Source organism: Chelmon rostratus, chromosome 8 (assembly GCF_017976325.1).
Source record: "Chelmon rostratus isolate fCheRos1 chromosome 8, fCheRos1.pri, whole genome shotgun sequence".
Taxonomy (NCBI): domain Eukaryota; kingdom Metazoa; phylum Chordata; class Actinopteri; order Chaetodontiformes; family Chaetodontidae; genus Chelmon; species Chelmon rostratus.
Window position 1 is genome coordinate 16,338,750 of NC_055665.1, and position 25,396 is coordinate 16,364,145.

Here is a 25,396-nt window from a genome sequence, read left to right on the forward strand (position 1 = left end):
TGCGCTTTGCAATGTGACCTTTACAAAATCTGCCTTTAAGCAGCCACCACAAAGCAGGGCCAGCGTGTTGAACGAAAGCGCGGTTCCCTCCATCTTCACTCTTCTTTCTGGAGATAGATCACGCGTGTCTCCTATGATGAAGAGCAGTAATTAAAGTTACCCAGCTAGTTTTGGGAGTCCAGCAAGCTAATTTTTCTCCAATTAATGGGGGGTGTTTGTTAAAGGCTGCTGATGAGATTCAGGAAATCGGAAGGCGAGCTTTTAGCCACGCTGGCGGGCGTCAGCTTTTCTTCTAGCGACATCATCAGATTAAAGTTTAGTTGTGTCCAGTACTTTGGTTTCTGACCAAATACTTGCAAAATTAATGACGTCAGCATCATATACATTTAGCACTAATTAGCAAATGCTAGCATGCTAACATGCTAAATTCAGATGGTGAAAAAGGATGCCAGCTTAGATCAGCATGTTAGCATGCTAGAATATTGTAGTATTTAGCTCAGTAGTCTCACAGAGCCACTAGCATGGAGACCCTTCTTGTCAGTTTTGTTGTCCATATCAGCTAAGTAATGATAAGTTAAGGAAACTGAGGGCTAAGTGTCTTGGAGTGAGTGTCAGATGATGGGAGGGAGGCAGCGGGAGCAGCGAGGTCACAGGGGTTATCAAACAGACACCTCCCTTCAGCTTATTGAATTCATCCCACGATGCCTCCAGAGGGCTCGACAGTTATCTAACCTGTGTACCTACACAACTCTGACGCTGAAGCCCCGATCACAGCGCTCAATCTCAACAACAATGGTCCAAGTGGGACAGCACACCCCGCCGGCATGAAATGACTTACGCAGCAGTTTACGATGTACATTCACCAAGTTTAATTTCAGTTCCAGCTGGGTGGAAGAATAGTATATGACACCTGCTACTGCTGCAGGAGCTTTGATGAAACACACAGTTAGATTAGAGGGCAATCTATCTCCCTAATGAATGCAACTGAAAACAATGTAATGCCTGAGTGCAGGGTAGGTGCTCTCGGTAATGGCAGGCTGCGTGTAGATGATGAGCCATATCTTTCTGTGTACACAGCTCTGAGATGCGGTGGAATGTGTCATAAAAGAGAAGGAAATGGGTCTGGACATACAGTATACGAACACCAACAAAACGCTGCTGTTGCTGTTGTGTTTATGTTTTCCCTTCTCCTCTTGGGGAGAACCTGTCATGATTAGTCTGCACAGACAGCATGATTGCGCACATCACTCATCAGCCCAATGGAAACCTTGGGAAGCATTACACTGCCTCCCCGAACCCATCACGTTCACGGCAGGGAATACTGAGTGCAGTCCGTTTAAAGTGGACTTGATGTTGGGTTTTGGCATGAAGATGATGCATGTTTGATTTTTAAGTGCACACACAAGACAAGGTGCTGCTGATCGATTAAATCTAAAGAAATCATATTTAATACTCTGACATATTAGCTCGTATCAATTGAACTGCCATGCTTGTTGCACTCGCGTTCATATTTTTTATGTTGTTTTCGGTTGTTTATGTTGCTGCTGTTATGAGCAGATGTGATTAATATCTGCTGTCTGGTTGCGATATTTGGTGCACAGCAGCAGTTCTGATATGAGCCAAGATACTTCACAATGTCTGAAAGGTCAGGGAAAAAAGGAACACATACTATGTATCTTATATCTTGATATTTTATTTCTCCCAGTTGACAGTGTCTTTCTACGTGCACAGCGTAAGATGGGAGAGGAAACGTGTTCTGAGGCTTTGGTGATGATTTAAGATACCTGCTTGTTCTTGCGCTGTCAGAGCTAAACCGCGGTGGAGGACTGAGCCTCTGCTGGCTGTCACACTGCATCTCTCTCTCACAATTGCACACAAAGCTAAGTATAGTATATCAGCCCGGCCTGCTTTGAGCTTGTGTTATCTTCTGACTGCTGGATAAGCAGGAACTATTATTAGCTCCTATAAATACACCAAATTTCGAGCAGTTTCTATGTCATGTGGTCATATATTTTTGACATCACACATTCAAGGTATTATCTTTCACCACAGCAATGACACATTGGAGATCAATAGCTGTGTGAGTGTGGTCTCTCACTGCTATTGATGTTCTTCTGTAGGGCACTAAATTTACACGCACTAAAAAGAGTGTCACTGTGACACCAAGAAACCATAAAATTAAATCTGACAATCTGACACCACGTCTCTACATCTCACAGTCGGTTTTCTGTGCAGCAGTCGTCAGGGGACAGGACATCTATACTGCTTGCAGGTCACACTCTTCCAGTAGTCAGATGTCTTTGTATGGGCAGAATTCCCTTTGGGTATGCTTTGGACTAAATGAGCAAGAAATAAACCAGAGAAAAATAGAAACGGAAGAACACAGCCTTTCCTTCGCAGCGCTGAGAGACTGTGCAGCCAGCAGTCTGTTAGATTTGGGCTCTTGCTTGGAGTTTTGTTAAACCTAATAGGGTGTCTCTGCGTGGCGACAGAGGCGCACGGAGATACACAAGAGCACAGTCTTTGAAATGCATTTTTTGTTTTATGTTTTATTTTTATTTTTTTACATCTGTTAGCAAAAAAAAACACGTCTTCCTTTATGAAACGTGGCGGTGCAGCCGGTACATTTATGTGCTATCAATTTGTAGAGAAGTCACAGATGCCCCGTTGTGGGATTATGCAGTCATGGTGCAGAACAGAACAAGTCACACTGTGGCCTACAAATGTCACACATCCAAACAGAATATTTTAAAGCATCTTCAAGCTTGAGAAATACATAGATAATTGCAGCATGTTTATATTATGTGTGAGAGTGTTTTTTAAATCATGGGTATTAATAATAAATACACTGTTGGTAAGATGGTTGCAATGAAGGCCTGGTTCCAGCTGGATTTGTCTAAAGTTTAGGATTTTGGGACATTATTATTGTTAGGGTGAAAATGGGGAGGGTTGTGTATTTTTGAAGGGGAGGATGTTTCAACTTTTTCTCATCGAACAGTTTAGATTTTGTGTTCAGTCATTCCTGTTGCAAAATGTTGTGCTGCTCAAATCCATCAAAACCTAGAGAGGTAGCACCTGGGCCTGGTCCGTTCATTTGGTACCTGTTTTTTCACTACTTTGCCATGTTTGCAATAAATATATTGTTTTGCAACCCTGTCCCCGAGAGGGGAGTTTATGTGGTGCGACATTGTTTTTCCAGTTAGGCTGTCTGAATGAGCCTTTTTATGAACATTTTACTGATTCGCTCAGTTTCAACACTTCTGCAACTTGCCAGATATGATAACATTTCCTCATTATGTTGACAGAAAATGCAATCCAGTTGGCGTGAAGTTTCCCTCAAAATGTGTTGCTGATGCAAATTTGTTGTATAGAAATGGATTTTCTAGGAAACAGTTTTGAGATACTGGAGCTTTAGGTGTTGTAGTTTCTTTCAAAGTCAGCCCCCCTCCTCACCACAGTCTTTTCATGCTGTCCATTATTTCAGGATGAAATTCACATATATTAGTGGTACGTTCTCGTCCTTTTCTTCCGTTTTCCTCTGCATAACATTTATGTGATTGTAATTGGGCAGCGGATAGAGTGGGCTGGATAGAGAGTGGGCAAATGGACAGCCACAAAAATGAGGTACTTAAGCTTTTATGAGTCTGTAAACTACTGAGTTGTCAGCACAACTGGGCAATCACTTAGAGGAAATTGGAACATTGTTATTTGTTTAGTGCTGCGGTGTCCAGAGAGGTTTAAGCATCTTCCTGCACTTTGTGATCTTTCTCTTAACAGCTGCATACAGGATGAATACAGACCAGGAACCTGACTGATACACTCACACTTCAATGTAAGCACCTCATGAAATATACTGAAAATAATATCTCATACATATAGAATTGACTCAGGGTTGTCTGGATGGTCTGGATCAGTCACAGTAATAGTTTATCACTTCAAACAATACTCACAGCCTCAGTGCCTCTGATTGCAAAGTTATTGATGCTTGTCAAATCTGTTTAGTGTCTTTTTTCTCTCTTAACACCATTGGCAAGGTAGTAAATCATCCCTAATGTAAACTGTGGCTTCTCCCTGATTGCAGCGCTAATCGTTTGAAACATGTGACCTCCCCAGGCATGCTAGCAGTGATTGACAGATATTTACAATCAGCAGCTACGGCTGCGAAAAGAAAACCTCACATTGCCGCTCTCTGGATCTTATTCTCATCTGTTTCTGTTTTTTTTTTTCCTTGTGTACAGCGGTACCTGGCAATGACAGGCAGAGGTTCAGCAGTTTCAGCTCACAATTAGTTATGCAACAGCAATTTGTCTGGGTCTAGGACTTGATTAGTTTTCTGATTTCCGTCTGGCAGAGGCAGCCTGCACAGTTTGGATATGACAAGGCAGAGACAGCACGCATTCACTGAAAATGTTTGTACCTGTAACACACACTGTGTCAGTTATTAGATAATTGTAATAATTGCAAACCATACCAGAGTGCCTTTAGAAATAAACCTGAGGTTGGGCTAATGTGTCTTATTCACTGTCTCTGTTCGAGGGGCAATGATGTCATGTAAGGATGACTGAACGGAGGCAACACAACAGACAGTTTACAGCCTTCAGTTTGGAAAGACTGACATCTGTTTTTTTTTTTTTAAAGGTTCCTCTTCACATCAAGGTCCGAGGCAGTTCTCCTTTTGAAAGAGCAGTGTTAGTCATCGCCGTCATCCACTGGGGAGTTATGTGCAATGGCAGAGCTTCTGTCCTTGACCCATACACAGCCAATTCATGTCTTGTCATACTGTTTGCTCTCTGTGCCAGTCATAAATTATTGCAATGCTGTGAAAAGAATAGCTGTGCCGAGCAGAGCCGACTGGTGATGCAGCCAGCCAAATATTCCTGATCAGTCTGCTTGTTATATTGATTCAAACTACGCTTGCAGGAGAGAAATGAGAAAAATGTGAGTCGCGCTTGTCATTTTTTACACATGAGGAGGTTGAAACTGAAACTGACTGAAGCTCATACAGTAATTCTAGACTGAATATAGCACAGTGCTGGTTTGAACTGGCTGTTTAATTGGCCAGCTGTTTTTGTATTAATTTAGTACTCGTAAATTTAAAGTATGTGCTTTTTTTTTCCAGCGATTGCAGGGAATGAATCTGCAGCACATGTACAGAAATACAGAAATACAGAAAATAAGAAAATATTTATGCAATTCTCCTGTAATTTTTTATCTGCTTTCCTCTGACTCACAGGCTTTTACAGTGTGGTTGTCCTCAACGTGCTAGTCTCCACACACACGCACACACACACACACACAAACAGAACACACAGTTTATTTTCAGTGACGCAGCAACTGTCCTTATTATAGTTATTGTCACTGCACAATCTTCTTCAGGGTCACTGGATATCTGCACTAATTCAGGTTGAAGGTGCAAGATGGGGGTGGGTGTCAGAAAGGTGTGAAATGAGACAGAACAGAGTACAGAGTACGTGCCACAAACACACACACATGCATCCGTGCACAGTTACACACACTCACAAAAACAGTTATTACCTTAAAAGAGAGTTAAAAAAAAATACTACACGCATGAGAAAACAAGGCGGGGGGGGGGGGGGTTATGTAACACTGCAAAGAGGCACAGATCACATCTGATTATACACATGGCCGTTGGAGTGGCAGATGATCATCAGCTCTCCCTGTGACTCGCTAAAAAGAAACCTGCTAAAAGAGTGAAAATGGATTTGACTTTCAGCTGAAAAAAACCTCAAGTGCAACAACTTTTAAAACCTTTGTTTATCAAAGTGTGCAGAATCTGTGAGGATACAAGCTGAGGTCAAGGTCAACAGGTCTGCCGCCTGCCGTCGTGGTGAGGATACCGCACACATGCACAACCTTAGGTCAAGCGGCGTCTAACATGTCAATGTGACGACATCCACTGAATTTAGAGGAGAGTAAAATATGGAGATGAAGGCAGCAAAGGGCTGCGACTAACAGAAAGATGGCCTGAATGAGCTACAGGTTGTTAAAAGCCTGAGAGAAGAAGAAGGAGAAGGTATGAGGAGATGAAAAAAAGAGCAATGGGAGATGAATTTGAGAGCATATGTTGAAAGAAGATGGAGAGCAAAGTGACACCGACTGGAAAAGAGAGACTAGATTGCGTAAGTGAGAGGACCTCAGTGACAGGAAAAAAAATCTAAGTTGGTAAAATGTGGTTGTCAAGGAAACAGCGGTCTCATTTCCATCTAAAGCCTGCTTGAAAGAGCAACGGCGACCAGTTCTGTGATACTGCTTTTTGTTGACGTCTTGGAGGTCTGTTGCCGTCGATGTGACACCTAAAGGACTGAAGTTTACATCGGCGTTCAGCCAACACGGACACTAATAAAAAGTTGTCTGTAGCTCAGAACACTTTGATTTTAAGTGGAAGCAGTGAACAAAGCTGCTTGTGGATGCTGACGTCAGTCTGTGAGTAGGAGAGGCTCGAGTGTGAGTTGATAGATTTGACCACTGGGCTGCTCTCTGGCCACACTAAATTAACCCTTGATTTTGGCCCAGTAACAAATGAAAGGATGTTTAATCCCTTTAGTGTTGGAAGATGAGGGACAGAGGAGGATTAGTTTCATGGTACAATATCATTAATGAGTTGTGTTATTTCTCTTATCAGCCATTTATCTGACTTTTGCGTTCTCTTCTCACAATGACATTCCCTAAAATTTTATATAATTTCCCGGTCTCTGTGAAATTTTAGCATATTTGAGTTTGCTATATTTTTTGCAAATTAGTCCCTGGTGCTTTGGTTCCACCTGTTTCACAGATGTAACCTTGGCAACTGAAGCCTAATGGAGGGCAAGAATTAAGCTTCGGTTCCTAATGAGGCATGTCCTTTATAAAGGGTCTATAGCTGTCACTAATGTCTTTGGCCGTTCAATAAATAGTGGTTTACTAATGCTTTAAAGGACAATTATAAAGAGTTAATGACAACAACTCGTGTGTCATGAAGTCATTAATAAGGGCTAACAGTTTTGTTGATTTCTGATGTTTCATCAGCAGGAGAATATTATCTTCAATTAGGCTATATCATTTAAAAAGTAGTTAATCATGGCTTCTATATAGTTTAAGACTGTAAAATGTTACTAAATTTTGTTCTCCAAAAAGTTAGTGGTCAGATAATTCACTTAAGGGGTCTTATTTCAGGGTCGTATCCATATCTGCATGGTAAATATGAAGCTACAGCCAGCAACTGTTAGCTTAGCAAAAACTGCAAACGGGTAAACAGCTAGCCTGGCTAGCCTGGCTCTGTCCACCTAGCAGCACCTCTAAGGCTCACAGCTAACACTTAATATCCGCTTTGTTTAACCTGTACAACAGAAACAACACGTTGTAGTTTAAATGGGAGTTGTGTTTATGTCACGTTCAGACAGAGCCAGGCTAGCTGTTTAACACTGTCTATAGCCTAAGCTAACATTTCCTGGCACTGCCTTCGTATGTATTTAGCGTACAAGCATGAGAGTGGTGTCAACCTTCTCATCTAACTCCCAACAAGAAAGCAAATACGTTTACTTAAATGTCAAGTTATTCGCTTAATAGTAGCTCTAAACTTTATGAATGTTTTATTAGAGAGTGGCAGGCCAATCAATTCTATAGTGTCTGACTAGATACCATAATCAAAGCTAAATTGAAATAAGATGTTATTTTAGTGTTGGTGTCTCAGGGGGAAATGGTTTGAGTAACATGAGTTGACTTTTCTAAAGTCACTATATTGATTATGGTGTACTGTGTGTAAAAAGTCTGCTGAGTTTCAGATATTAGAAAAAGAAACTCAAAGCTGGTGGAGAGCCACTGCGCAGCACTGATAATGGCAGGAGGATGACCTGGCAGGCCGCTACAGCAGCTCCACTACGTATAACATTATTCCCAGGAGTAAAATAAAGAGCACCGAGAAATGGAGTCACCGCTCAGTGCTGTGATTGACTGAAATCGAGCTAATGAGCTGAGATGGAGGCAGTGACCTTAACCGGGAGGGAGGGAGGTCAAGAAAGCAGGAGAGCAGAAAAGGAAAAGATAAAGAAGAAGGAGATGGGGAGGGTGCAGTCTGAAACCCATTTACTGCGAATAAAATTTATTTCTGAATCCTCATTGAGGGTAAATGCCACGCAGGCCTTCGCTGTTATCGCTAAGATTGTCTCTGGATGATAGCATTTGAGTTAGTAGCTCCTGAGGGCCACTGATATTTGCAGCTGTCTGAAGGCCATGGCGTCATTCAGCCTTAACAATAGCTCCCTATTAAGACTGACCAGGCAATAACTTGAAGGTCTGTCACTTGGCTCAGTGCCCATGTACTAACAGGTAGTGGTCTGACGGGTACTGTTGCACAGGTTTGGCAGCAGTCCTATTCTGCCTCCATCTTAAGTGCTCGGCACCAATACAACATTAGCCCCCTTCAATAATTTAGCCCCTTTTTAAGATCACAGTGGACAATAGGTCTGGGTCAAGAGTCATCGGGGTCTGGATCAGAGAAGGATTATGACCAAAGGTTCTTCAGATTCGGCAAAGCTGGAGAGGAGAATTAGAATAAGTGAATGTCTGATGCAGGAAACAATTCCCAGTATTGCAGTAACACATAGCTATTCTGAAGAGAAGAGAGGGGATCAAATGATCACATTTCTGCAAAGCTAGGATTGACAGAACCTCCTAGGGCACCAAACGTAAGACGATAAGATGAAACTTTGATGATAAAGAAAGAAATTGGGTTGTTGCAACATCAAATTGTGACATGACAGAGAAAAGAGAAACAGAAAATAAATACTTTAGTTCAACAATATCACCAGCATGTGCATGCGCTAAAAGAAATTAATAGTTGATGCACTGTAGGATAACAGAAGTATAGTAACAGTCAGCAGTAAATTGATATCTGTAAATTAGTAATATAAAATGGATTGATAAGGAGACTCTTGGGATGAAAAATATCAAATAAATTCAGGAGCAGCATGAATTAAAGATGTTTAAAACACAGAGAGAGTCATAATGGACATGCGAACATGTGCATTGTATCCGTATTATTATGTACAGAGAAGGCCACAGTTGTAGCAGCACAGTGAAAGAAATTGTTGAATGAGGCAAGCTTAAGAGCTGGCAGCAGAGCGGCTAATTGCAACAAAGCTTCCTGTTTTCCTCAAACACTGACGTTGAATGCAAAGCATTCAATGGGATAAGGCCGGCTGAAAACCGAAGCCTTCATTAGAGACATCGCAGCGAGATTCATCAGCCAAGAAGGCTGAAGCGAGCCTGAACGCTGCAGCTGCCTCCTCTCACACCGGCTGTGGTTTCCCTGCTGGTCCCTACAATAACAGAGGACAGTGAGGAGCAGTGATTTTCCAGGTGCCACCAGGCTCTAATCGACCTCCAAACACATCACAGCTCTGCTGGCTCAAAACAGGCAGGACACATCATCTGATCGCAGGGATGGAGCTGTAAACAAGGTTGTGTCGCTGCTGCTTTCGCCGAGAGGAACTCTCTCGAAACAGTGGTGGCATGAGCTACACACATGTGATAATAGCTTTGCGCTTGTATCATTAGAGACAACATTGCATATAAAAAGTAGCTCCCTCTTGTCCTAAAGCGGGGAGAGACACGGCCTTCAAAAGGTTTTTGATGAATGTGACAACATACACTTGTGGTTTGATGTTCTCAGCTTCAGAAGAAATCTGATATTATTGTTATGCCAGCCACATACCCCTGCAGCCAGATTTCATTGATGTTATTGACGACGTCCTATTTGTCCTGCTGACAGCATGCCCAATGATCAAGTCCGCCATGACAGCAGTTAAAAATCTGTTGCAGTTAATTTCTCCAAGAGCAAGATAAGAGGAGAGGAGCACAAAGGAAAAGATCACTGCAGTTTTAATGCTTGTGAACTGTTGACGAACGTACTGGCTAACACGATGCACTTTCACAAAAAAATAGAAACATCAGCCTTTCATTGAGCTTGATTTGTTCCTCCTGCTCCAGTGAAGACTCCCTCGCTCTCTCAAGGCTCTACGAGGCTCACGGAGTCATTTCAGAAAAGGGAGAGGGAGCAAAATTTCCATGAGAATGGCATCAGCCCCATTACACATGATAATGGTGTTAATAAGGGCTGGCTGAAATGGACATGACATTTTGGGCATCATTCAGGAGTGTTTGCATATTCATATATAAACTTCTTATTTGCTCTGGTCTGAATCAAACAGCTGCACCTGGAAAGGATGACTTCACTCTGATGCCAATTTATTTGTTACGCAATAGTTTTAAATTGGCTCTATGGTGATGCTGGTCTTAGGACACAGTAAAAAACATAAATAAAACAGAATGCAATCATTTTCTAATCCTTTTTGACATAAACTCAACTGAAAACAGTACAAAGACAATAGATTTAATGTTTGACCTCCTCAGCTTCATTGAATTATGTAAATATCTGCTTATTCTATATTTGATGCAGCAACATGTTTCAAACAAGTTGGGACAGGAGCGACAAAAGTCTGGAAAAGTAGTGGAACGCTCCAAAAACACCTGTTTGGATCATTCCACAGGTAAACAGGTTGATTGGTAACAGGTGATAGTATAATGATTGGGTATGAAAGGGGCATTATTACTACATATGCTTTATATGTAATTCTATATATTCTATTGTTTGTATTGTTATAGGTATTGTTATACTATTAATATTCGTATTCAGTAGTTGTATTCTAGTATTTTGTTTTTCTTATTATTTTTATTCTTATTACTCGATGTTGAATGCTGCACAACAGTTATGTTCTACATAGTTGGCTGGTATTTATTGTTGCAAATTACATAGTTTACATATTCACATATATGTCATGTGTTTCCTATATATGGGTGATTTATATTGTTTTATAGTGTACATATTTGTACAGATTGTGATAGCGACTCTGATCAGCCTCCGCTATGTTTTGTGCTCATTGGGCTGTAGACTGTTAGTCGTCTTGTTCATATCCAGCTATATATTATGTCTTTAATTAACTCACATGTCCACAGTGCTGTGCTATCCAGCTCATTGCATCCTGTAACACTAGTCACATTTTATTGATTTAAGTGAAATGTTTTGTCTCACTGTCTCCTTGCTGTCCCGCAAGTCTGGGGATGGCTTTGCTCCTTTATCTTCTCCTTTCAGACAGTGGCTGATTCTCTCTTTGTTTCATGTCTTTAGTCTTCAGATTTCTCTGTGTTAACAACTTTAAGATCTGCAGTTTGCACATTTTCATCCGGCATGACTGCAGACAGCTTGCCTGAAGGCTCCAATCTTTTTGATGAGGTGGAAATGAGTTTTTCCCACGTCCTCCCTGCACAGCCATAAACACAGCAGACCGATAACAAATGTGCTCTGTAAGCTTCAAAGTTGGAATTTGTGTGTCTCTGTGGGTTTAGTGTTTAAAAGTACCATTACGAGGCTGGTATAGCAGAATGTCTTCTGCTTCACATGATGGAACATATTTGGCATCGTTCAGAAGTCGTTCTTAGGACCTGATCCTGTAGGGCAGCCCTGAAATAAAAGTCAGCTAAGGCAAAGTCCAGAAGCAACCTTGCAGAATCCAAATGGAGTCCCGCTGCTTGTCCTCAAATACTCTCTAGCAAACCGCTGTGCCCTCGTCAGGTCCAGGTCATTTCACCCAGCTTTACGCAACCATGCATATTATATCTGGGACTATTTGAATGCCACTGACAAACACGACTTGCTCCAAACATCTTACAAGTTGCAGGTCCTCAAAACTTGTTTCAAAATGTCAGAGACTCTCCTTCTGGTCAGACATCTTCAGTCCGCCAACTGCTTATTTCTAGTCAAGATGGCCAATTTGCTCAACCTGCCTACAAAAAAATGTGAGGATATATCAAACAGACAGCCTCTGACACCAACCTCCTATGAAGAGAGCGATCAGCTCTCAGCACATGTATGAGAAGCTCCTGCATGGCTAATAACCAATAAAGTTTCCCCTCCACAGCCTACAGGTTAAAGGATTATTTCTACAGCAGATCAGAAGGCACTTTCTTGCCTTGAGGACTTCGTATTCCCTAAATGAACGGATTCTACAGAGAGAGGTGTATACACAGGACGTGAATATTCCTTCACAGTCTGACAGCTCTCAACATCAAATGCATTTCCTCCCACCACTCATGAGCTTAGCTGAGAGCAAAAGGCAGGAGACTGAGAGTGAGGCAGTCAGCTCCACGGGAGTCCAGAGTTATAGATCACCCATTCCCTCTCAGCCTCGGTGCACGTTCCTCGCAATTTAAAAAGTGTCAACCATGACAATTTCATATGCCACGGCAGCTGTAAAGGTGATTCAACATTGCGCGCCCACTCTGTCATTACAGAGACCTCAAAACATTAAGATGAAAATGATTGAAATGCTGCTACTGCAATGAAACACCAGTTGAAAGACTGATGCGTTTCCCATTAGTCTCAACAAGAGCAGATCTTGTGTGCATGCAAAACTTTTCTACTCTCTACTATTTGAACAGACCACTATGTCCGCAGCCTACGTAAACAGTAATGGAGTCTTTGAAAGATTAATTTTGGAGGACGAGATAGTCGCAGAGGTTGAAAGACTCCAGAAGAGAGAGCAGGGACGGCACCATTTCGAAGGCTGACAACAGTTTGGATGCTTTAGAGGCTGCAAATGCTCTGAATTGAAAAGTTTCACAGGGAGATAATGTTTCGCTGCAGCAGGTTGGTATGACAGTACAGCTTTTAAGACACATTACTGAGGCAGAGAAGATTCACATAACCAAGATTACAGGACTCAAACCCAAGGCCTTCAGCTTCATCAGCACTTACTATGCTGAGATGATCAGCTTGTGTTAGCACGCTAATACACTAAACTAACACAACATACCTGCTTCACATCAGCGTGTTAGAATTGTTATTGTGCTCACATCGGTATGTTGATGTTAGGATTAGCTCAAAGCACCACAGTATTCCCTGTAGCCTTACTGAGCCACCAGCATGGCTGTAGACTCTTCTTGTTCAACTAAACACACTATTAAATTAATTTACTTCATCTTATATACTGAAAATCTACAATAGGTAGATCTATAAGTGAAATATTGTTATTAAAAGTGTGTGAATTTCAGGAAATATATGCCCAGGCAGACCTTTATGCTGCTCAAAGCACATTTATAGTTGTACAGTGAAGTGTTTCTCTCCTGACGGATTATGTTATGTGGGGGACGCGGCATGTCTAACGAGTCTCATTTATTTGCATTAACAGAGAGGCTGCATGCAGCAACAACAGGAGGCTGGGAGGTTACAGACGCATCGAAACATTTCAGACAAAGCCAACAAGGCAACAAGCTTTCAGTGTGAGCTGTGTAAGCCACGTGATTACAAGAGGCATGAATATAGTCAAAGAGTCGCTGTCTGTGCTGAGTTAAATAAGGTTTTAAGCTTTTCATGTCAAACAGGCCTTATTGTGCAGCGTTTAACCTCCCGTTAACACACCAGTGGGTGCAGTGCTGACGCTGAAGCATTCCAGCGTTGCCTGTTTTCCTCTGACAGAGACGTGGCCATGCCCAAATGTTCTGCTGTGTAGTGAAGCAAATCCATCCCGAATGACAGTTGCTTTAACTCCTGAGGTCTGGTTGTTTTGAAGCAGATGGAGCGATCTGATTGGATGATGCCCGCATGTGCCTGTCAGTGATGGACTGTCATGCATATTATCAAGAGGGACGCTAACATCCACACTGCGTTTACTTCACCGTGCGCGTTTCATTTGCTTGACATGGCATAGATTTATATTATAGGTCACGTCAGAAATAAAGACATAACCAACATCCCTTGCAACATTATGAAATCCAACACACCACAAAGTATGGTGTCAGAATTATTCAGTTTATATTGAGTGTACATTATTAACTGTTTGTAAATTACAGTATAATATTGGCATAAAAGCAGACACACGTACTGTACACAACTGTTGTGTGTATCACTGTTGGGAAAGCTAATAAGGGTTTAAAATAATAAGGCTACAAAGGCATAGACAATTCGCGATGTCCTTATACATGATTTTAAATTTGCACGAAAACATTTAGCCCTTATGGGAGAGCATTATCCAGCTGGAGTATCGTACTAAGTGTTACTGTTTCAACAGCTTTTATTTTCTCACATCTCCATTTACCAACTGTTGTGGTACGCAGAGGTCACACAGCAGAGCAGCTGCCACCAAGTGAGAATATGGGGAATTATGTTGCAGAATCCATTAACAAATTATTAGAAATGTTGGGCTTTGCACAGATTTTCTGTTTCATTTGCCTGTGTGAGGATTTCCAAGCTGAAGCGGCAGTTAGTCGAGTGGGTTCTGCTTTATGGATTTATTTTTTTATATTCCTGTTTATGTGCGTGTGTGTTACGTTTAAGTACTGGAGGTGACATTTTCCTGCTTACTCTCAGCAGGTCGAAAGAGAGATAATGATCATAACACCAATGCACCAGTGTAGAATAACACAGTCAGCGGTGATGCTTTCTGAGCTCTGCCTGCACATCAACAGAGGATTTTTAATGGTGGCAATGAGGCAGAAGTAGTAAATGAATGTGGTTTCAACTCACAGGAAACCAGATGGTGGATACTAAGCCAGAGGGAAGACTTTCCTTTCTATTATTTCTACCGACATACAGACCATACCTCTCACATTAGCACCACATTTGATATTCATATACTGACTGGACTGTATGTGACACAATTTCTAAAAAAAACACAGAATTGGTATAATTTAAAACATATTTCTCATGTGCCAATATCAGAAATGCTCAGGGAGAAGGTTTGCTTTGTTGAAAGCTGCTGAACGGCTTTAATATCGTCACATTACTCTTCAGCAGCTCTTCCCTCTGGCTTCACAAGCCTGTTGGACTGGCACTAATGAGCAAGCGTCTAATTTGTGCTCGGTAACCTGAAGAGAGAATAAGTGAGTCGTGGGGACTGATGCTGCCTGTGTTTGGAGCTGAATTGTTGCCATCTACTGTATGTTTTCAGTGGTGCAACAGAAAAACGATCCAATGACCGACACCTTTTTCATTAAAAAAAAAAAAAAAACATCTGGCACTTAACTCTGTATTTATTCATAAACATGTCAGTTATACTGTGTGTTAAAATCCTGGAACATGAGCACATTGTAGATGAGGTGCAGTTTGCATTGCTCAGTCTTTCTTTTCTTCTTCAGTTCGGTCGAACCAGATGTGTTTATTGAAATCATAAAAACCAAATACTTATCAGAGTTTACAGAACTGTTGTGAACCAGTCATAATGCCCAAATAAATTAAAAAAATAAAAAATTTAAAATGTGCACTCAAATCATGCTTAAAAGTAGTGATAACAGTTAGTGATAAACATTAATGATGATGATGATGATACTCTGGGAAGTGACAAAGACTGATTGTCAAATGTTTTTTATTAAATGTGAGTTTGGAAGCCATCGTACTGATGATCTATGCAGTTTTATTGGAATTGGATATATACAAAGTGAACAGCTGTAATATGGCACAGCATATTAACTGGCTGGTCTCTCCATGGTGACAGCACCGTGATCAGCACTCTTTGCTCCAACAGTCATTAACTGACGTTCATGCTCAGTCTTCAGTTCCATACAAAGCAAACCTTGATTATAAGCACATGCTTACAAATCTCAAAATTTCAAGTAAAAATTGTAAGAACACTATTATCTGTTTAAATCACAAGCTGCGATAGTTCATTTATAAACTCCCCCCCCCCTCCCATTATAGAAAATGCAGTTCAATATGCTCAGAAAAAAAAAACATGTGGATTCACCTGGAAGGCATCAGCAGAACTGAAAGTAAAGAAGAAAAAAACAAAAGTCTGTTTAAATGATTCAAAAAAAAGTATAAAAACTAGGAGTTGAAACAAAGGTGGACAGACTCACCTTCCAGCGGTTACCACACTCATTACACAGGACAAATGTGGTCATTGGCTCATCAGCACTGCGTGTCTGCACCTACAACACACGCGCGCGCACACACACGCGCACACACACACACACACACACACACACACACACACACACACACACACACACACACACACACACACACACACACACACACGATCTAATTAAAGAATAAGATCTCAAAAGCACAAAATTCATAAAGCAGTTCCAATATCGTCAAAGCTGAATTAATCCACAGCACTAATCCTACCCATACTTAACATTTACTGTTTCTTTTTCGCACTAAAACAAATAAACCATTATTCTATCCACTGTCCTCTCAAAACTGCACATAAATACATGTCACTTATGAATTTATGTATAAGCTGAAGTATGTAATACTTTGAATCTGGATTTTAAGGACGCTCTCCCTGTGAAAAGGCAAAACACAATGTCACTTCACAGCCAGTTTCCTTCCACCATCTTGCATCCTCCTCTTCTTGGTACTTCTTTTTATAAAAAATGTTCAAATGTTTTTCTTTCACTGATGATTAGTTTTGCTTTGTTGAAACCCGTGCCTGCGTGTTCGTGCCTATATGTATGCTCACCTGGTTGTAGGTGCAGTTCTTCTTCTTGCACTTGCCGCACTGCAGCAGGTCGGTGGTGGTGCCACCCGTTTTGGCCATTTGGTGTTCCCTGATGGCCTCCTGGGTGAGAACGTTCCTCAGCTGCTTCAGCTCATCGCTGGCCATCTCCTACAGAAAGACAGAGATGGGAAAGGATGGAGCAGAGCGGACAATGTGGAGTAATTCAAGGGGGAGTTCATAAAGGGAGTGCATCGGCGCGTTCTGTACCTCAGCAGACATGGAGGCGATGCGGCTTAATTCGATGCTTCCTGCGAGTACGTTTCGGCGAAGACCAGGGTTCTTTGGGTCCTTCAAGTTGCTGATGCGGCTGCGGACTCTGTTTTTATATTTCATATCTGTGGCCTTTATCTCCTGGTAGATATGTGCGACGTGCAGTCAAGGGAGATCTGATCATACTAATAATGTTAAATGAGGCATGTTGATCATCAATGAATGAACTACAAGTCAAAACAGCAAATAAGAGACTAAATTGAAGGATATGATCTTCAATCTCTGCAGCCATGCTTTCACAGTTAGTTCCAAAATCTTTGTAGTCATCTGTGAATAGAGAAAAATATTTCATGTCGATCTGCGTGTGCAGTGATATTTGTGTGTGTTGCTTATGTAATATTCTGCTGTGCTGTCTGTGTCACTCGCTGCTGTGTGCGTGCTCTCAGTGAGAAAGTGTAATCTTGGCCTCACTGTCTGTGCGCAGGGCAGCAGCCAGCATCTCAATGCACTTGTCTCTGACGGAGTCTCCGGTTGTGAGGTGAGGGGGCAGTGGACCCCCGGCTGAACTGAAGCCGGGTGACATGGGGCTGGTCGGGGTGGTGGGAGTTTTAGGGGTGTCGCTTTTGCCTTTCCTGCAGAAAAGGACACATCACAGCAATCACAGGGCATGTTGAGCATCACTGGTGTATTCGATCTGATATGACATCAGGAAGGAGAGTCAGTCAATAGACCTCCTTCAGAACATTTCTGACTTGTATTAAATATATTAAACTAAAATTAGACAAATTAAACAAAGTTGAAATCCAAATTTGGCATCATTTAAAGGATGCACATGTCAACTGAGCCCCATTGGTGACATATTATCACAATGAGATACTATGGCTCATATGTAAGTAAGTAATTGTATGTTAGCATACAATTACTTACTTAAACATACAGCAAACATAGCATAAGCATTCACTGTATTTGTGTTTTTGGCCAATATTCCCTTTTTAGCTCTGTTTTTGGTCTCCACCAACTCCTGAGGGAAAAATCGGACTCATTTGTCTGCTTAATGCTCCGCAACGCTCACCAGCCGGTTGCTAACCTTGTCTGTTGTTTGGTGTCGGCCAGGTCGCCTTTAGCACCAAAAACATCTGGCTGCTGCTGGAAAGGAGGCTGACGAGAGCCAAGAGACAATAAAACCCCAAAAAATGAACCTGAAGATGAGTCACACGCAGCCACTCGGCTGTTTACACCTGTCACCAGGTGATGGAGCATAAAGAGCAAAAAGTCCATGTAAGGAGGAGGCTGTGGTGACTGGATGGGTTAAATACAGGACTTTCAGCAAGGAAACTGGGGTTCGAGGTCTGAAACCAATTGATTAATATTGATTAAAAACAATCATATTAGGATACCTCTCACTGCTGTCAGTCGAGGGCTTCCTCTGTGGAGGTCCAGGCTGAGAGGTCTTGGAGCCATGAGACTCTCTCCTATAAGACAAATCAATACAATCATCTTCACACTTTCCTTTGCAACAAACCTCCAACTCTTCCCCACATGGTCAGCACTTCAGTGAAATTCTAATGAGCACTTCCTTCTCTTTCTTTTACCTTTCAGCTGTTAGCTTCTTTGCTGGAGGTGAGCTGCTTTTCTTTGAATCAGTGGATTCCCGCCTGCAGTCAGGAATTATGGATTTTCTCAGCATTTTTCTTTCTTTTTCATTTCTAAGTATGAGTGAGGTTGAAAGCGGTGCACACCAGCCCTACCTGTCAGGTTTGGAGTCAGCTGAGTGACGTTTCACAGGCTGGCCAGGCTTCGAGTCGCAGGAGTCCTTCCTGCAACGACGAAAAGAGCTGTGACGCTTGACACCTTGCTTAAAAAAGTCAAATACACTCTTAAGATTATGTCGGACGTGAAGTAGCGTAAAACCAAAGTGTAATGTACTGCAGAGTACATTTTCCTGCTCCTTCAAACCTGTGTTTTTCTTTTTTGACGTCCACACTGGGCTTTCTGGGCAGAACTGGTTTACAGTCGGATGAATCGCTCCTGACAAAAGGAAACATTTGTTTGACTCTTTAAAGAAAACCACTCACAGTAAACGTATAAAAGGCGAGCTCCTCGTGGGAGCTCTAGTCATATGACCACCGCGTATCACACCCACAGCTCAACAAGCATTTTCACACTCGTAACTCGCCAACCTGTCTCTCTTGGCTTCATCGGAGTGTTTTTGAGACAATTTGTTATCCGATGACTCTTTCCTGCAAAAAGAAAACAGAATATCTGCTACTAGACTCTTCTTACAGTGAGTTACTGAACACCAGCCTGAAATAAGACGTCAGTGTTGAGAGGATATTTAAGCAAAGGGAGAATTCATTATAAGCCTTTCAAAATTTTTAAATCTGACAAAGCTTATCCTTTAATTTCTACCTGCTATACTGTAAAAAGAGTTTTTTGTGTTATTTCCTTTGTAGTCGTGTGAAAAGAAAAAGATGAATCACTGATACAACTCTGCTAACAGCGCTGCACTCGAGCTCTGTGTCAACATTTCTTCTAAAACAAACGACAACTGGAGACTTAAGTCTGAGGTCACTGATCCTCCGGAGACAACAGCAAAGTGGTTTTTCAAGGATGAACGAGAGCCAGAGCAGCTCCCACATCCCGGACCTGTCTTTCTTCACGTGATCTGACGTCTTCTTCTGTGAAGGAGGTTTGGAGTCTGACGCCTCCTTCCTGCTGTGGCAAACAACACAAGGATTCAATGCAGAGAAGAAGCGCCAAATGAAATTACGGGTTATTTTTTCCAAAATAACCAAGGCGGTGGCTACATGCAGTCTGTAATGAGAACTCATCTGATCCAGACCTCTCCTTCTTCCCGTCCAGCGAGGGGCGCTTCAGGGGAGGCGGAGGGTGAAGGTGAAGAGGAAGTGGAGGAAGAGGAGCGTTGGGGTCCGGAGCCTCTTTTCTAAATGAGAATACGCCTTTGAGCTGAGATGAACCACCTCAAGGTGGGAGCGAATATTAATGTGAGGCAATGCAGCGGGCATGCAGACCCTGACCTTGGTGGAGGAGGATGAAGGTGAAGAGGAAGAGGAGCAATGGGAGCGTTTGGGTCCGGTGGAACTTTCCTGATGTGAAAATGAACATTTGCTTTGAGTTTTCCCTTTAAGTCCTTAAAACTTCTCGGCACTAAACTCAATGACAAATCGTTTCACCTCTCTTTCTTTAATTCCAGTGAAGGACGCTTGGCCGGAGGAGAGGTGGGTCGGGGAGCGGGAGGACGAGGGGGTCGGGAGGAAGAGTCTTTACTGTCCTTCCTGAGCAAACATCACAGCAGCAGAGATCAGAGCGCAGCAACTCAAGAGTCTCCGACGTTGCGGCATGCATTTCAATACGAAGTCCTTTTAAGTAAAGGCACACCTGACTGACCCATCACAGCATGCACCATGCACAGCGGGTATCCTGCTCGCCCAAGAGAGCGGTTAGGACACTGCAGGGACAGATATGAGTGACTCACAAACGCTTATGCCATGCAGTATCAGTGGGAGCGTTTCAGTCCGTCACGCTCTACAGCTCAGGCCATGCAAGAGTCCTGACCTGTCTTTCCTCAGGTCCAGAGAGGGGCGTTTGATCGGGAGAAGAGGCCGAGCAGGTCGAGGAGGAGAGGGGAAGCGGGTGGGATACAGAATACTGCTGTCCAACACTCCTCTCCTGAAACAAAGACTTCACTGTGAGGCTCTGCTGGAGGTTTCTCACGTGCAATAACCAGCTTTAATAACCAGCCACTTTCCTCTCACCTTTCAAATATTGGTTTGTGGACATCAGCAGGTTTCTCTCTCTGGGGGTCGCTCTGCGGTCTCGCTCGTTGCACTGCGTTTATCGGCCTCTCGTGTCTGTTTTCCTCTCTGAGTTTGTCCTTCTTCACGTCATCAGCGTAGCTGTGCTTCTTGGGCTCCTCCGGGTGTTTCTCCTTCTTGACCTCTTCCACGTGTCTCGTCTTTTTTGGTTCCTCTAACGGCCTTTCTTTCCCTGGTTCTGGCTTGTGTTTCTCGCTCTGCAGGTCTTGCTTCTGTTTCCTGTTATCTACTTGCAGTCGGGCGTCCTCCGCAGGTTTGGATTCTTCTAGATGCTTCTCTTTTCTGATTTCATGGGGATGTTTCTCATTTTGGGGCTCCTCCAGGTGTTTCTCATCGCTGAGGTCATCCGCATGTCTCTTTTTGCTTTTGTTTTCGTCATGATGTTTTTCTTTTCTGTTTTTACTGGAGTGCTTTTTGTCAGGATCTGAGTCCTGTTTCGGTTTGACATCCAGCCTCCTGTGACTAACAGAAACAAAGGAAGTATCATTTTTACCTCTGTTCAAGCGCCAGCAAACACTGACCAGTTTCACCTACGTCAGGTTTGCTGTTATAATGCAATTTAGACCCCATTTGGACAGGAATAAAATTAAAATAATCTCCCCCTGACGCAACTAAAATCCATGAGTGAGTGCAAACACAACTCTACGGATACAAATTCCGACTTTTTAGAAATGCAAATTCCTCTGCGGACGGGACATAAACCACATGAGGACCAATATGAACAGCAGGTAATTATTACTTAATTATTATTAATTCAGTGTTTCAGATGAAAACTCAATGCAAAAACACGCTGAGAGGATATCTCTAGTATCACAGCCTCTTTACAAATGTCCTGTGTTTGCACTTGTAAACACGACGATCTTGAAAAATAACCTGAGTGAGCGCAGACACACTGCAGCACCGTCCGTCTAACTTCACTTACAACAGGTGAATACATTTGATGCTTCTGTCATAGTTTTCATTTTAAGTCGTAAAGCACCGTCATTGGTGCTTTGGACACTTGTGAGATCGGTCTGCTCCTGACATTTACTGCTCTCTCCAGAGGTTAATATATTTTCCCTTGCAATACTGCACGTAAGAATGACGTAAGACCACTTACAGCTGTCAGTGGGTAGAAAACTGTACTTGCTCAAAATGATGATGCAATGCTACTTGAATAACAACAAGGTAAAAATAGAAGGACTTAAAAGCTTTCGCTGCAAAGAAACAAACAAATGTGTTTACAGCATTTTGCATCACTCTGAAAGAATTACTCATTTATGTCTGGATATCCTGCTACAGCGTCGCCTCCAGGCAGTCGCTGCGACTCCTGACATTTTACTTCATCTTTTAATCTCTTCAGTGCTTTTTGACAGAGCTGTTGTTGCATGTGGGGCTGTTTTTCAAGTGTCATGACACATAAACATCTTCACATATACCAATACTGTAGTATAGTGGATCATGGTGGATGACAAACATCTCACCATTTCTCTGAATGTCTGCACTTCCAGCATTGTTTCATGTTCTATTTGGAGGCCACAGCAGCAGGCGGGTGTTGCAGGTGTGCTGATACTGACCAGAACTTGATTTCACCATGTCTCTGCTTCCTGTCAAATATCACGTTACCTGTGAAGGAAGCACTGACCTGCTCTGCGTCTCAGACGGCGAACTGTTCGGAGACATCGCTGCTTTGCTGGAGTTCAGACCGTTCATTTCAGATGGTTTCTCAGGGTGAGAATGGCCAGAGTCTGTGTGAATGTTTGAATGAATCATATCGGCAAACCGGTCAGTGATTGCACACACTACTATTTAACTGCTCTGTAAATCATGCATGTATGTAAATCATGGAGTACCCAGAAGCCTTTTCCAGTCTTTGATGAGGACCTTCGCCAAGGCAATGACTTCCTCATCTGTGCAGTGCTTCCTGATACCGTTCACAGACATGCCGATCCTCGTTTCCTAAAACAAACACACCCACAGTACATTGTGAGCTTTAGTAATCATGCATTCACCATGTTGTGTTGGTTTAATCATTCTTGCACTGTTTTAATTAGTTAATGAGTTGAAAACAAATGGTAAAACTGCATCCTGATGTAAAGCTTTGTGTACATCTAATGCAGCACCCTGGAGCCTACCTGCAGAAGCCTGAGTGTCATGTTGAAACCTTTCAGTTCCCTCAGCAGGTCCATGGCACCCTCCTGCACGCACAGAACAGCCATCATTTACACTTCTAACCTCGAAATCCTGATTGTGTTTATCTGGAGCCGTGTAAGGACGGTGTGAAAGTGCAGATCTGACAGCATGCAAACATAAACGTTTAAAAAAAACTGATAAGCAGCAAGAGTTTCACTTCTGTATCTTAAAGCGCTCAGCAGCGTTTCACAGCAAATCAACATTGATTCTATTAACTTCTGTCACAACAGGCATTGAATGAACATGTCTGTGACTGCTTGCTCCGTCCTGATCTCACGCAGTTTGCACAGTTGTTATTGAGCGCTTCATTCTCGTTTGCACTGCGCTCCAACTGTGCGAGGGCGCCATGGAACAACGTCCTGTTTGCGGAGTCAGTCACAATACCCTCGACCTTGCCCACAGGCCGCGGTGTTTACTGCCTGTTGCACGAGTCACTGATCAATATGGACACCAGCGAAAGATCTGCACAAAGCCCACGACAAGTGGACATGACGGGGCCCATGTGGCGCCGGACACTCCGACGCCGAGGCGTCCCGCGAGCGAAATGTCCGCCAAACACCTGTTAGTCATTTGTTACAGGACAGTCTGGTTCATATTACACATGTGCACACGTTCCAATTACAGACAGAAATCTAACATATCGTCAACGTAAACCCGGAGGAAACCATTTTCAGATGGGCCTCCTGCAACAGCACGAGGTGGCAGCACAACGCGCCACCTGTAGGTGTCAAACTCCAGCCTCACCGTGTTATTTCTAGACACCATCTTGTCCAGTTTTTTTGCAATCCGGATGAGATCTTCCTCTCGCGTCATCGCTGCATTTACTCGACTGAAAGCGACGCAACAACGTAGAGTGGATGCTTATTAAAAAGCGTGAAATGGAGTAACAAAAACAAAAAGTTTGGATCCGCTGCAGGTCGGACTTTACGCACGGCGCGATCCATTCAGCCCAGAGGCGTGTCCTGCTGCGGGGTCCCAGCTGACCAGCACGACACATGACAACAACTAAATATAGACGCTCGAGCTGACACATAGGACAACACAGACAGCAAAGTGGTTCATGTGAAGTTCTTACAAAGCGCCAAACTCTTTAAACGCTTCTTCATGTGTGCGTTTCAAGTAGCCAATCAGCTGCAGTCTTTAGTCTTTTTTGAAAAGTCGTAATGGCTTCATATACCGTCGTGTGTATTTCTCTGGCTGCAGTTTATCACCAGTTATTTGCACACCAGCGCCAGTTGCCGCTGTGCCAGAGAGCAACCTGACACCAGATCACAGTTTACTACATGGCTGTTACCTCAAACGCAAGTTCAGCGCCGAAACGCACAGATCTCTGCAGTGTTTTTGGAGTTTTTTTGGTCAGCGTGAAGTACGTGGAGAGATCAGATTTTCACCGCCGTTCACATGAAGTGAACGTGGTGAATATCTGCTCCTGGTTTCGTGTATACGCTTTTGCCACCAGAGGGTGCTGTGATGCAAGTCTGCGTAACCCAACGCAACTTCACGGGCCTGCTGATCAGAGCCTTTCACCAGAGTTAACTGAAGATTTCGGCTTGAAAGCACTGACTTTGCATCAGCTGTCATTTGCTTCAATTTGTTTAATCTGAAGACTTCACGTTCCCTTTGGGCTCATTGAGACTTCATAAAATAAAATAAAAAATGTCTATTCTTCTTCTTCCTGTTTGCAGAAACACTCATTGTGAAAGTATGAATGTTGACTGTATGTGAGCTGTTTTCCAGGACATGCAGGCACCCAGCGTTTGAAGTGATGCTAAACTATCCTAATACTGAACTGGGATGGTATTATTTTAAAGGACTTGAGCCTGTAATTGCACGTGACTTTGCTGCTCCTTCCATGGAGCCCTGTGGTGTACACAGTGAGCTATCTGAGGTCAGGTAGACAAACATTCAGAGAATGAAATTACTTGTAATTACTCAAGCAAATGCTTTCTACAAGGTACTATGTACCCTTGTAAAAATGTGTTTATACATATATCATGTCTGACAAATTCTTGGAAGCAATCACTTACAGACTGTTTTCATAGAAAATCTCCTCCAGGGGAAACACGCTCCCAGAACCAAGAGGCATGAAAGCATCCTCCCACAGTCCACCGGGAACTGAGCCTCGCTACAGTTCAGATCTCCGAGACGTCCCTGCTGCTGGATGTCTCGACGGCTGTGGGAATCAAGGACATGAAAGATGCAAGTTGCAGCAGCTTGTTTTTGAAGTTAGATCAAATATCTGTGGGGAAGAGTTGAGGTTTTAATTGGTTTGGATTTCTCTGTCTAGAAATGTACTCATACCCAACAGTTTACATGGACGCAGTTTATGTAGACGGCAATGCTCTCTAACATAATTGTATGTCATTACAGAGCAGCATTGGCTGGAAAACATAAAAGTCTGCCCTAAAGGTAAAGTGGAAGTGTTCAGATTTACTGTGCAACAGTGTCAAATTTAAAACCTGAAAATATGATCCTCGTCCCGGTAATCAGCTGTGACACTCTTGTTTGTGGGCAGGGATTTGGAGATCACTGCGTTAATGACGGCGGGTGAAAGTACAGTCCCGGAGCTTGTCTTGAGGAAAGAGAATTAGCTCTTTACACATCTCTTACACAACAGGCTGA

The 25,396-nt window shown here is 42.8% G+C and overlaps 1 protein-coding gene across 6 annotated transcripts; it reads right to left on the minus strand.

Moving 5' to 3' along the window:
- Positions 1-15,072: 15,072 nt before the first annotated feature.
- On the minus strand, positions 15,073-23,768 carry tcea3 (transcription elongation factor A (SII), 3). 6 transcript variants are annotated; one of them, XM_041943297.1, is made up of 16 exons: positions 23,519-23,754; positions 22,717-22,779; positions 22,435-22,540; positions 22,227-22,329; positions 18,947-19,006; positions 18,723-18,794; positions 18,515-18,583; positions 18,359-18,421; positions 18,164-18,238; positions 17,238-17,398; positions 17,037-17,093; positions 16,764-16,918; positions 16,518-16,664; positions 15,907-15,978; positions 15,795-15,813; positions 15,073-15,623 (listed from the first exon to the last, which is right to left on the minus strand). In XM_041943297.1, exons 1-15 carry the CDS (start codon positions 23,585-23,587, stop codon positions 15,805-15,807), a joined length of 1,281 nt encoding a protein of 426 aa, XP_041799231.1. In that variant the 5' UTR covers positions 23,588-23,754; the 3' UTR covers positions 15,073-15,623; positions 15,795-15,804. The 6 variants fall into 6 exon arrangements, with proteins under 6 accessions (XP_041799231.1, XP_041799230.1, XP_041799233.1 ...); XM_041943296.1 differs by having other exon boundaries at positions 15,073-15,813; XM_041943299.1 differs by lacking the exon at positions 18,947-19,006 and having other exon boundaries at positions 15,073-15,813.
- Positions 23,769-25,396: the final 1,628 nt, after the last annotated feature.

What these genes read in the sequence shown, in the direction of transcription:
- tcea3 (XM_041943295.1), bottom strand. Translation starts at nt 23,587, where the DNA reads ATGACGCGAGAGGAAGATCTCATCCGGATTGCAAAAAAACTGGACAAG. An exon ending in TGGTGTCTAGAAATAACACG is followed by an intron (nt 22,780 to 23,518) that starts GTGAGGCTGGAG and finishes CTGTGCGTGCAG; the next exon opens with GAGGGTGCCATGGACCTGCT. An exon ending in CTGGACGGGAAGAAGGAGAG is followed by an intron (nt 19,482 to 19,608) that starts GTCTGGATCAGA and finishes TGTTTGCCACAG; the next exon opens with CAGGAAGGAGGCGTCAGACT.